Source organism: Pipra filicauda, unplaced genomic scaffold, assembly GCF_003945595.2.
Source record: "Pipra filicauda isolate LSUMZ 115617 unplaced genomic scaffold, ASM394559v2 scaffold418_size605597_pilon, whole genome shotgun sequence".
NCBI classification, from domain to species: domain Eukaryota; kingdom Metazoa; phylum Chordata; class Aves; order Passeriformes; family Pipridae; genus Pipra; species Pipra filicauda.
This window is the reverse complement of record NW_024104552.1, coordinates 586960-599979: the sequence shown is the minus strand read 5'-3', so window position 1 is coordinate 599979 and position 13020 is coordinate 586960. Positions and strand designations below refer to the sequence as shown.

General features: G+C 42.5%; 1 protein-coding gene across 2 annotated transcripts in view; it reads left to right on the top strand.

Annotated features, from left to right (window-relative positions):
* Nucleotides 1-3474: 3474 nt before the first annotated feature.
* MCM9 (minichromosome maintenance 9 homologous recombination repair factor) overlaps nt 3475-13020 on the top strand; it is a 47423-nt gene continuing 37877 nt past the window's right edge. For both annotated transcript variants that reach the window (XM_027716304.2, XM_039385517.1), the window contains exons 1-4: nt 3475-3830; nt 7619-7935; nt 9605-9686; nt 10566-10766. In XM_027716304.2, the coding sequence (XP_027572105.2) occupies nt 3521-3830; nt 7619-7935; nt 9605-9686; nt 10566-10766 (910 nt within the window). In that variant the 5' untranslated portion in view covers nt 3475-3520. The remainder of the gene's footprint in view (nt 3831-7618; nt 7936-9604; nt 9687-10565; nt 10767-13020) is intronic.

Below are 13020 nucleotides of genomic sequence, written 5' to 3'. Positions count from 1 at the left end.
GACAACGTAGTACGTGAAGTGACAGTGGAATGCAAACCTGAAATCTCAAATTCTGCCCACTGTCGGATAATGATCTGACTGTAGATGGCTTTTAAACAAAGAGAATAAAGTCATGTTGTTCTGCAGATTTTGACAAATGCTTCACAAAAGAACGACAGAGCAGCTGCAACTCACTGCTCCATGGACAATTACGAGCGTGCTGAAAGTTGACACTACCTTCAAATATTTTTCTCAAGATTATCAAAATGCCATTATATTGTTATAAATGCATTAATTAAAATATTAATGTTGTAGCTTCATAGTTCAGATATAAATGAAGAAATAATAACAATTCAATTTTTAACTCTACCTAAATATTCTTCTATTTCAACTTTATCCTGGTCTTTTTTTACATCAATAAGATTTAGATGATCTGTTTTTGTGAAATATCATTTATTTCTGTTGCATAATAGCAATAGATGTCACTCTATTTCTACCACCATAATTAGTTGCTGTGGAGATGGCTGAAATATCATGGGTTATTATAATTGCAAATGAGGAACTACCAGCAGGAAAAGATGACATTGATAATGTGCAAATATAGCAAGGTTCCTTGAAACTAGTTGAGTACAAGATATTTGAATTTGCCATAGTAAAGAGCAGGCTTACAGAATATGGGGGTGGTGTACATTTCAAATGAATACACTGTGAAGAAACATGATAGTTACATATGATTGCATCTTAAATTTAGCTTAAAGTAAGAGCAAAATTATCATACAACCCACACATCTTACGATTTTGTTACATATAATTTTGCTTGAGGCCTATAGAAAAGCTTTTGGTGGTATTCACCTTTATTACTATGAGGTAAAAAAACCCATAGAAATAATCCATAAAATCAGTAGGTGTTATACTGAACTAATCTTTGGCAGATAAATGAAGGAGAAACAGGTGTTCAAGTATCTGCATGAAAAGTGGCTAGAATTATCCCTTTGACACAGTTCTTTGAAAGACAAGAATCAAACTGCATCTTACACTGGAGACCAATGAACCTCTTCTGGAGGAAGAAAGGACTAAGTAGACAAAAATAAAATTCCTGATCAACTATTTTCCAACAGAAGTCCTTTGCATTATGTTGTCTTTTGCTCTAGGGCCGGCTGGCAGTCCAATCTGCACCTCAGAGCTGCAAAACTGTGTGTAATGATGCTGCCTTCATAGAGACACTCTGTGCACTTCCAAAATGACAGCATTATTAAATCTTTGCCTTTTCTGCTTCAGTAGCATGAAGCAATTTGCCTGCCTTAAAAAAAAAAAATCCCAAATTATGCTTTTATGAAGAAACAAACTTTTTAAGGTTGACTGAGCTCAATACTGAATTAAATACTTTCTTATGTATTGCTGTTCAGCACTAAGTTGCTGCATTCTGAAACGTGAAGGGAAAGTGAGAAGCATTAAAGGAAAACGAGAAGCAGTTCTTTGTAAAACAAGATTTCTTACCCTTTCTGAACATGGCTGAGTAACTGGTATCAGAATTATACTCCCAAGACTTCTATGCCATCATTTGGACAGCTTTTTGAACACTGAACAAGTATCCAGGCATCTTATTAAGATGATAAAGATAATTTATGTGGACTGACCTGTGCATGGTAGAGCCTCAGAATATCAATGTACTTTTACTGATTGAGCAACCAAACCTCAGTTCAAAGAGACTGAAATGGATTGTTCCTGTGAAGGTAAACTCTCACACTCCATTCTGACTTACCCCGATGTTCAGAGAGGAAAGGCAGAAAGGGACCTGGGGGTACTAATTGACAGGAAGCTCAACATGAGCCAACAGTGTGCCCAGGTGGCCAAGAAGGCCAATGGGATCTTGTCCTGTATCAAAAATAGCGTGGCCAGCAGGACCAGGGAAGTGATCCTTCCCCTGTACTCTGCGTTGGTGAGGCCACACCTTGAGTATTGTGTTCAGTTCTGGGCCCCTCAGTTCAGAAAGGATATTGAGGTGCTGGAGCGGGTCCAGAGAAGAGCAACAAGGCTGGTGAAGGGACTGGAGCATAAGTCCTATGGGGAGAGGCTGAGGGAGCTGGGGTTGTTTAGCCTGGAGACGAGGAGGCTCAGAGGTGACCTCATCACCGTCTATAACTACCTGAAGGGAAGTTCTAGCCAGGTGGGGGTTGGTCTCTTCTCTCAGGCACTCAGCAATAGGACAATGGGGCACGGGCTTAAGCTCCGCCAGGGGAAATTTAAGTTGGATATCAGGAGAAAATTCTTTACAGAGAGAGTAATCAGGCATTGGAATGGGCTGCCCAGAGAGGTGGTGGATTCACCATCCCTGGAGATTTTTAAACGCAGATTGGACGTGGCACTGAGTGCCATGATCTAGTAAATGGACTGGATTTGGACCAAGGGTTGGACTCGATGATCTCGGAGGTCTTTTCCAACCCAATCGATTCTATGATTCTATGATTCTATATTTAGGCAAACAACAAAGTGCGGCAATACTGGAAGGAAAACCCGTAGGTGGATCTGTTGTTCCCGAGAGGCCGAGCAGCTGCAGCGTTCCCCGAGCCCACGAGCGCTGACTGGCGCGGAGCCGGGGCCCACCGCCCCTCAGCTGCTCCCGGGAGGGCCGGTTCTCCCGCCGCCGCTGAGGCACCCGAGGGAAGCGCCCCCGGGCGCGCCCGTGGAGCGGCGCGGAGGGGGCGGGGGTGGGGACGGAGCCGCTCCTCCTGCCGGTGAGGGAGCTGCGGTGGCGGGACCCCGGCCGGAGGGGCGGCGGCGCCCGCTGCAGGTACCGAGCGGGAGCGGGGCGGCCGCAGAGCTCTGCCCGCCTCCGCCCGGCGGGCGCGGGCACGGGGGTGACGCTCGGGGCGCACCCGCATCCCGCAGCACGGGACGCGCTTGGGGCAGCGCTCCGCAGGCGGGCGGGAGGCAATGTGCTGCTGGCCCGGTCCGGCCCACCCCTGCCTCACCGCCGCTCTAAACCTGCTGCCCTGGCGGCGGCCGACTGCGCGCTGCGGAGAACCCAGCCCCTGCCGCCGGTGGGGCGGGGCGGACACGCCGCGGCTGCTTCCTCCTCCTGTCACCGCCCACAGAGCGACGGAACGGGGGCCTTCGCGGTTTCGCTTCCTGGCATTAACGGGAGGAGCGCCCCGCCCGCTCCCCGCCCGCTCCCCGCCCGCTCCCCGCCCGCTCCCCGCCCGCTCCCCGCCCGCTCCCCGCCCGCTCCCCGCCCGCTCCCCGCCTGCCCCGGCGGGCGGGCGTGACCCTCTGAGGGGGCGGGGCGGGCTGGCGAGTTGGCGGGAGCCGGCAGTGAGGGACTGCAGGCGGTTCCGTCCCGGCTCCGGAGCCCGGCGCGGCGCTGGTGCCGGGCAGCAGCGGGTCGGAGGTGCCGCTGTAATGAGGTGCCGCTGCCCGAGCTCCTGAGCCGCGCCCCGCTCTCGCCCGGCTCCGCCATGGGCTTCCCCGAGAGAAAGTGCCCGCACCGGGAAGCCTCGCTGTGTAACCTCTTCCCCTCACCTCGCCCCCGTGTAGGCGCAACATGGTGCTGAGCGCGGACCAGGTGGCCCTCATCGGGCAGGTGTTCGAGTCCTACGTGCTGGAGCACCACAGGGACGACATCCTGGGCATCCTGAGGGAGGCGGACGACCAGGCGCACTACCCCGTCGTCGTCGATGCCTTGACGCTCTTTGAGACCAACATGGAGATCGGGGAGTATTTCAACGCCTTCCCCAGCGAGGTGCTCCCGATCTTCGACAGCGCGCTGCGCCGGGCTGCCCTGGCAGCGCTGCAGGACGCCGCGGACCCAGCACAGCTCAGCCTGAAGCAGAACCTCCACGCCAGGGTCTCGGGTGAGTGGCGGGGCAGGGGCTGCAGTGAGCTGCATCTCCCAGTCAAGTTTCCTTACTCTGGAACAAACTATTGGGGTGCCATGGGAATGAGCAAGTTTAATTCTTGCCGTTTCACTGTTTGAAGCGGTAGGGGATCTTTAGCGTCTGTTAAGCAGGAAAGAACACATGCAAATACATGGAGGTGTGTAGACCAACCGCCCAAAAAGAGCTATGGCCATTGCCACTGACCTGCATGCAGTGATTGGCATTTGTTGGGTCAGGGCTTATACTAAAGCCTTTCCTTTACTAAAGCTCCTCACATCAGCAGCTGGTCTTACATTATTTCTCTTCTAGACAGAAAGTCTAAAGAAAAGTTTTAGGGGAAGATATATGGTTTGTAAGTTTAATTGCAGGTTGACTTTGCTACTGTGCCAGTTGGCTCATCGTCTTTTTTTACTCCAGCCACCTCCCAGAAGAGGCAAAGTCAAAATTTTGAGTTGTCCTGTAACAATTCCATTTGAAATTGCTGAATTTTATGCTTAGCTGTAATAAAATTGCTTGTTATAAAATTGGAATGAACTGTTGAAAGGCATGATCGTTAACAGGGAACTTTGTCATTTTTTCCACTGCAAGTTGATATACCATTATTCCTTATTAATAAGAAATTTCTAGTAGCTTTGAGGGCTGGTAGGTGTGGAGTGCAGATTCAGGAGCTGAAATGTCTGTTTTGCCTGCTCTGGGAGACTGGGTCAGTGGTGGCATCATCCCTTCTGATAATTTCTGGTCATAACTATTTGGAGCAATAGTCCACAAAGCCAAGAGGTGGCAGCCTATGTTTCCCTCCCCTGCCTTCTTGTGGAGTGGATTGTGATCATTCAGTCTTTTGACATCTTGGACTTGGATAAATTACAGTTGTTAAATAGGCCTGTGTTTCATTCCAGTAAGTTTCAGTAAAAATGTTGTAATGAAAACACATCAGTCAGAAATACAGTTAGCCTGTGGCTCTCACAATGCTATTTTTTCAAGATTTTTAGAGGGAAAGAAGTTAAAAAAAATAAGGCTTGCTACCAATTCAGTTGTTAAGGAGCTTGTACACAACTGCTGAGTATGTGATGTAAAAAAGGATGGCCTCCGTGCTTACTGAAATTTGTCATTGGGCATCTCCCTGTACCTATGAAAGCAGGAATGAATTAAAACTCTCCTCCTAGTGTTCTAGAATGCATGTGCATCATTCAGAGCTTCAGCATGAGAAAAAGACTCCAAGTAGGATTATTTTAAAAGCTAGCAGGAAGTATTAGAAGAAGTACAGCAAGGGGCAGATGATCACTGCATGAGTAGCGGTGTCTTTAAGACATTCCTGCTCCTGTTATCAGCCTGTTACTGGAGCTGATCATTCCTCCCACAGTGATGTTTTGTCTGAATATTCCCTTATAAACCTCAGGCAAAATTAGCAACGTTTGATCAAGTAGTTTTAATAACTGATAAAAGCAAGCCTGACAGAAGAAGTCAGCAGACTACAAATAACCCTCTCACTAAGCTGGAGGGACATTGATGAACAGGGGGGTTATCCTTGAGTGGTCCAGCTGGATCAAAATAACATCTGTCCACATAGTTTAGTTAATGTTCTGTACCACCAAAAGGCTGGCTTCGGAAGAAACAGAAGAAATAAGCTAAGGGATCTGTAGCCTTCTTTCCACACCAATTTCCCAATGATACTGTTACCTTTCAAGTGGATTCTGGGTTTTGGTTACCTTCAGGATTCTCCTCTTGGAGTGCCACTTCCCATTCCTACATTAGATGAGAAGGGAATGAGAAGGTGGGGCATTATTTTTGGTGAGAGCAGCAGACAACTAACTGGAGTGCGGCTGAGGGGATCTTCGTGTCAGGCATGGAATGAAGTGAGGAAAAGTGGTTTTGCTTATGCCGGGTATAAGATTGCAATCTCGACACACTGCTACCAGTACATCTAGGAGTTCAAAGAGGGATTCAGGGAGTGTGAGTGTGCAGCAGTTAATAACAGATGATTACCTTGGGTTAACTGAAGAAGGTAAAAGATGAAGTTATCTGAATTTTAGCATTGTAGGAATTTGATTGTGTAACTTCTGCATTTTGCTACAAATCCATGAAATGATTTTTCCTTACCATTAGCCTGAGCACCGCTGTGTCTGTTACTGAAGGCCAAGCTGCTTCTAATAGTTCAGCGTTTTTGTGACTGATACAGTAAAGTTGATTCAAAGAGGCACATACTCAATTAAAGAGTTCATCAAGCAGTCTGATATGATCAGAACAAAGGCTCTTTTTTCACATCCAGACTCTTGTCTCTTCAAAATTCACAGGGATGATCATCATATATCCTGACAACAGTGCTGCAGTTCTCTCTAGTGTAAGATGTGTTGTATTTTGCAAAGTTTGTTGAGGGGCACCAATACTGAGCTGGGAAAAAAATGCCAAAGCAGTTGGAGAAATAATGGATTTTTTTTCCCTGAACTGATTAGAAATGCAAACCTGTGGGAGAAAAAAAAATTCAACAGGTTTGGTAGAACATGTAAATAGCTTTGCTAGAGTCAACCAGGAAAAATTTGTTTGCAGTTTTACAGATTATTTAATTCCTTTCTACATTTTCTTAACTTTATTCTTTTACCTTTTAAAATTAGCTTAATAGTTAAAAATATTTTCTTTAAACAAAAGCAAAAGGTTAAATGTTGCTTAAAAGCATCAAAACAGAGTGTTTCAGAGTGTCTGAAATAAAGCATTTAGTTTTGAAAACACTGATATAAACATATGATATCTTTTTTTTAGCAGTCAAAGCTCCTAAGAAGATTTGACCTAGATGCACAAATAGTTTTAGTCCCCTTAGAAACATCATTTCCCAACAGATTTGTAATTTTACATCTCTATTTTCTGGCTCTGTTTTAAAGCTAAGAAATTATTTTAGGAGTAGGTAATATCTTTTTAAGTTGATAAATATTAGTATCTTGTAGTTCATTACTACTTTCTGAAGAGGCAATATTGTGCTCAGGTGATCATTTCAGAGATATGTAAAGTTGAGGTAGATTAATTTTCCTGAGGACTTTAGCCACTGTGGTGCCAAGTGATGGCTGCATGAGTGAATGCCGGAACAGGATCGGGACACCACTGAATTGGCTGTTGGGGTGGAATTAAAGGAGGGCAGGTGGAAAGTGTTCTGTCACTATTCACTTGAACTTACAAGTGAATTTGCTTTGGTTGTGTTCAAAACTCCTTTACATTTTTTTTATGCTGTCTTCCTTGTGCTTGAGCTTTACTGGTATGCAATGTGGATTTAAGGTCAAATGTTCACCAGCTGCGAATTTTAAATTTGCTTAGACTTGAGAATTCACACAAGACTAGGGGCTACAGCTGTTTAACTATGGAATAACACTGAACTACAATTAAGTAGCATAACTAAAATTTTTTAAGTCAGATAAACTAGTTGTAGAATAAATGGCTTCTGCAAAAAGAACATTTAAATTAATAAATAGGTCGGAGAACATCAGGATCTTCTTCCATGAATGGAAACTGTTCGTGACTATTCAGCCCTTGGCAAGAGAGGGAGAGTAAAATGGCAACATTTTCAGTTAATGCTCAGTGTCTGATGATTTTCACTATCTGAGGCCAGTGAATCAGATTTATGGTACAACAGATGAATTGCTGAGTCACATTTATGAAACAGTAATAACAATGGCTACTGTTCATATGTCTGGCATGTCTTCTAGCCTTTCTGTTTAACTGCACTGTAAGTCCATGTTTTATATGCACAGCCTTATGCTGCACATATTTCTGTTTAACAGGTTTGCCTGTTTGCCCAGAGCTGACTCGAGAGCACATTCCTAAAACCAAGGATGTTGGTCACTTTTTGTCTGTTACTGGGACTGTCATACGTACCAGCTCGGTGAAAGTTTTGGAGTTTGAACGGAGTTACATCTGCAACAAGTGCAAGCACGTGTTTGCTGTCAAGGCTGACTTTGAACAGTACTATGCATTCTGTCGTCCATCAGCCTGTCTTAATGAAGAAGGCTGCAACTCAATCAAGTTCACTTGTCTCTCTGGAACAGCCTCTTCTCCTACCTGCTGCAGAGACTATCAAGAAATCAAAATTCAGGAACAGGTAAGGAAAAAAAAAAGATGGAGAAAAAAGGAAAGGTATTAAAGTATAGATGTCTCAAGTACAAAAATAATTAACTTACGAAAGAAGACATTTGGGGGTCTAATTTCCTGTTGAAATAAGGTATCTCTGCTAATCTTGGTGAGACTATTCATGCTAACATTAGAATTAAGATTATCCCATTTTCATCGTTAAGTTTTACATGCTAAGATAAGTGGAAAAGTTTTACAGGTTCTACTGTTGTTTAAATCAAATGCCTGAGAAGACTAAAAGAAGCCAGGCAGCCTGTTGGTCAGAGATTTCTCAAAGAGTGAGTGAGAAACAATTGGACCTCTTTTTGTGGTAGCACATAACCAAGACAAAACTGGCAAAGGAAAATCTACACTGTATGAAAATTGAGAATAAGCAGGGTATATTGCAGGCAATGTTTCTGTGTTTATTTATATGCTCAGTGTCTTTTTTTTGTAGATCTTTTCTAAGATATCTTCAGTTGTTTCAGGGTTTTGATTTTATAAATGGAGAGGATAGTGGTGCCAATCTACATGCAAGATGTATGAAATTAGAAATGAAGCTCTTGAAAGTTCAGAATAGCAAAAAAAAGTAAGGGATTAAAACTTTCTAGGAAATAAGCCCTGTGTTGCATGTTCATATAATGATTCTTCCTGACATATGGGAGATTTCTATAACTTTTTGGTTTATTGTGTGACACACAGATCTCTATGATAGAAGGAATTTTCAGCACCATGGGCTTATTAAAAACAGTAATATTAAACCAGGATTGAATTTCACTTGTGTTTCACTACTGAGCTCTGCAAGTAACTGTGCGTGTGTTACCAGTACTGACAGTGATGTGAACTGCCTGTGCCCACGCAGATAATATACAAGGGTGGATTAACCTTCCTAGGCACTAGAGAGAGAATAAGTCTAGAATTCTAGCATGTATGACCTGTGCTGCAGAATGAAAAGAAACTTCTGGCTGTTGTACTTGTGCAGTGGATACTCTAAAAACTATTGCAAGCTTTAAGTGTAAATGGGAAGATTGCTGGTTGGAAATAGATTCTGACCAGATTGCATAGACTTTGCCCTGGAGAAAAGAAAAAGAATTACAGGATTTACTGGCACATTTGTCAATATATATATTTGTTTTTTCCGGTTGTTGATTTAATCCCTGACAACTAGGTGTATACTTAATCTCGAACTCTCAAATTATGGTTAAATACCAGAAAAATACAGAGAATATTCTCTCAGTATGTACTTCCGTGAAGGGTTATCTAACGCATTGACACGCTTCAGTACCCAAAGTCAACTTTGCATATTGAAGTATCTAATAATAGCTCAAATTATAATAAAAAAAAAGATCAGCTCTTTCAAATGACCTCTTTTAGTGAGCTTTCTTCAGCAAAATATTGAAATCACACTGCATCTCCCAGCACTGAGCACCTTCTGCTAATTTAATACTCAATCCCATTTCCATTAATATCAGCATTAAACTTTCATTGTTAAGTTCATGGCAGCAGTGGCATCTTTTACTGTAAGTTTTGTGATAAAAGGCAAAAACTGACCTCAGTTCCAGGAAAGAAAGGAGTGTAGGTCTTTAAGCCAGAGCAGCTATAAATGAAAGGCTTTTGAAAGCTGCTGTTCTTAAGAAGCTCTCTTGCTTCCCATCTCCCAGGTTCAAAGGCTGTCTGTTGGAAGCATCCCTCGTTGCATGGTGGTTGTTCTGGAAGATGACTTGGTGGACAGTTGCAAGTCTGGTGAGGATACAGCATATATCACATATGTTTGTACCACAAGCATTTTTAGTTTTTCATTTGAGATGAATCTTTGTCAAGTAGGCTGTGTTAGTGCAGAGAGCTTGTCAAATGAGGTGTCTGCATCTGTCATGTTGCTGTTTCAGGATGGACAGTAGCATGGCAGTTGAAGACTATTCTAGAGAATGTCATGAACCCCCATATTACATCTTAACTTTTTAACAGTTCAGTTTCAACAAGTAATGGGTTGTGACATACAGAAACTATATTAAATCACGTTAATGTAGAACACCAAACCTCTCGAGGAAATTGGTTCACACCATCACCCAGCATGTGTTGCCCCTTCTTAGATTCAAAGAGCCGGGTAACCCGTCTTTCTATCTAAGGAGTGCTGCAGGTGGAAAAAGCTACTGGCCATTCAAAGAAGAAGCTAATTGGCAGGAGGATGAATGAAGAATGGACTACAAATTCTCAGATAGGCACATCTCCACAAGAAATTAATTTCTGATCATACTTTCTCAGAAGAACACTGTACCCAGAATGTTAATGAGTGATTCTGGAGTTCATAAAAGTTACCAGAAATCAAATAAGTTTTGACTGAATTTTTTGTATAGTCAATCTAATTGAGAGAGCTTCTACAGTTTACTGTGAATTCCTCTCTTCTAAAAGAGGAAACAAACAGAGGTATACCTGTAAGAATTCACCTCCCTTAAACAGAAGTAGAAAGACACAGCAACTTCCTACCACAGATGTAAGCACTCTACCTTATCTTTGTTTTAGACTTCCTGTAACTGCATTGCATTATTATGCATTACAGCTAACTAAAATGGCTTCATGTCTCAAGTCGGATGTTATTTTGCTAACTTTTGTTTTTACCTCCAGGAGATGATATCACAGTGTATGGCGTGGTAATGCAGAGGTGGAAACCTTTCCATGAGGGTTCACGCTGTGACTTGGAGATTGTTTTGAAAGCCAACTACGTTAAAGTGAACAATGAGCAGCTAGCAGGGGTTGTAATTGATGAAGAAGTTCGCAGGGAATTTGAAGACTTCTGGGAAAGGCATAGGAATGATCCCTTAGCAGGTTAGTAGTTGAAAGCTTTTATGTAGGGCGCTTGATTGGATAGAGATGAAATCAGGAGTGAAAATACAGTGACTGAACACATTTTCCCCCATTATCCTATCCCACCACCCATTAATCCAAGAATATATTTTTTCCAGTACAAGAATACGAAATTTTTACTTTAATATTACTGAGGGGGAGGAAGTACCAAAACTACTGCATTGATCTTCCTTCTTTTGAGCTTTCTAGTCAAGTATTTTGTGGAACATTTATTAACAAAAAATGAGAAACAATATAATTACTGTGGGGGAAAAGAGGAGTGTTTTATAATCAAGAAAGACGAAGCATACTTCTTAGAAGAAATGGTATGGACCAGATCTGCCTTTAGTCAGCGTAGCTGTTGCCTCTGGGACGAGAGATCTGACTCGCGGTCTCTGCATCCCAAACTAAGCTGTGAATCTTCACCATAGAGCTTAGCACATCTTATCTTTAAGCTAACCCTTGGATGCCTAGACCCTTGACTTAGGTGCAGTGGAACCTCTCAATTCACAGTGGCTTCCAGAACAGTCAGTGCTGGGTCCTAAACTTAGTGTAGTCTGTAGTCAACCACCTTGGAATAACCAGGAGTTGTGTCTGAAACTCTCTCCTTCTCCATAATCTCAGTGCCTTCTCCTCAACTCTGTGGAATCTCAATGAAGTCTTTAGGGTCTCCATCACTGAATTTTTTTAGGCTGACACTGTATCTTATAAAACCCTGGAAAGGGCTTAGTTTTTCTTCTTAAAAGACAAACAGGAGGAAAAAGAGGTGGGAATATCCCCCAAATTAGCCTGCTCACATAAGAAACTGTAGATCCTGTCAATGTTAAAGATTCTTCAGAACTGCATTTCCCAGAAAGCAATTTAATTGCTAGCTTCCTGCTGTTTGGAATGATACATGTTTGGAATGTTTGGAATACAATGTTTGGAATAACATTTCATCCTTCTGCTCTTTGGAACAAGATTATTATCACTCTGGTTAGAACTGTTCAGAAAGTAATTCAGGATCTTCTTTGAAGGTTCCATTTAATCTTTCATTCTCAGGACAATTTTTGGAAGCCTGCAGGGAGCAATGTGATTTTGTGCAATATTACTCATTCTGAACAAATAAGTATGAAGTGGGTACAAGAAAATTGAGGTGGAAATGAGAAGGACCCTGACTGCCCAAGATGTCTGTTTCAGGCTGTTAGTCTGAATTTGAGTTGAAATGGAGGACAGAGATCAAATTTGACTGAGGAGTCTAAGGTATAGGCCATTGCACAACAGAATGTGTGTACATTTGCTGGTTTTCAAGAGATAATGGTAGCTACCACTGCATTTTATGTCAGTCACTTCGTGATGCTAACTCCTAAGTGTGGAGTTAATTCTTGAGTTATGCCATGGCTGACCAAAGTTTTTAAAATTTCACTTTTGGATGGACAAAGATGTGTTAATTCCTTCAGAAAACCTCCAAAAGAAACACATATGCCTCAAGTCATCTATTAGGGGCTTACATATTTTGCCAGTACCATGTAATTGCATCTAAATTTAAAACATGAAGTTAAGATCTTAAAATTGGTCACTCTCTTTTATTCCCTAGCAATGGGACTAACACATCACATTAAACCTGTGACCCCTTATGTGCTGGTAGTGTTAGAATATTAAAGGACAGAATTAATTCTGTTACATATCTTGCAAGCCATCATCATTGTGCTGGAAAGAGACTACGGTAGGGAGGAAAAAAGGGATCTGTGACACAGAAGGGTCAAAAATGAAAAGGAAATTGAAGGTAACAACAAGAAAATGAGCCATGCTGTGTGTGCACAGGTTTAAGACAAAATAATTCAAGTGTTAGAAGTTTTCTTTATTTTCTTAAATGTACAACACACCAGCTTTCAAGGGCTGTTTCGAAGTCTGGAAATTTTTAGGTTTTATTCTTCATAGCCCCTACACTTTTAGCTATGAAACAAAAGAATTTGGATGATGGTATTTCTTTCCTTAAAGCCCTTTTTTCCTGCTATCCAGACCATACATTCCTTAAATTGCAATAGGATTGGCTTTGCTGCTTGTGACTGTTTGGGTCAAACAACTGCTTTGGGTCCCATTTAAAAAATAAAATAATTTTTAAGAAAATCTTCTCCCTACTCTGTTCCTCTTGTTCAAGAAGGAGGCCCAAATTATTTGTCAGTATACACAGGAGTCTGTGGGAAACCAAGTTTTACTCCAGGGGCAGTGCTGAGTGCCATTTTTGCTGTTTTAG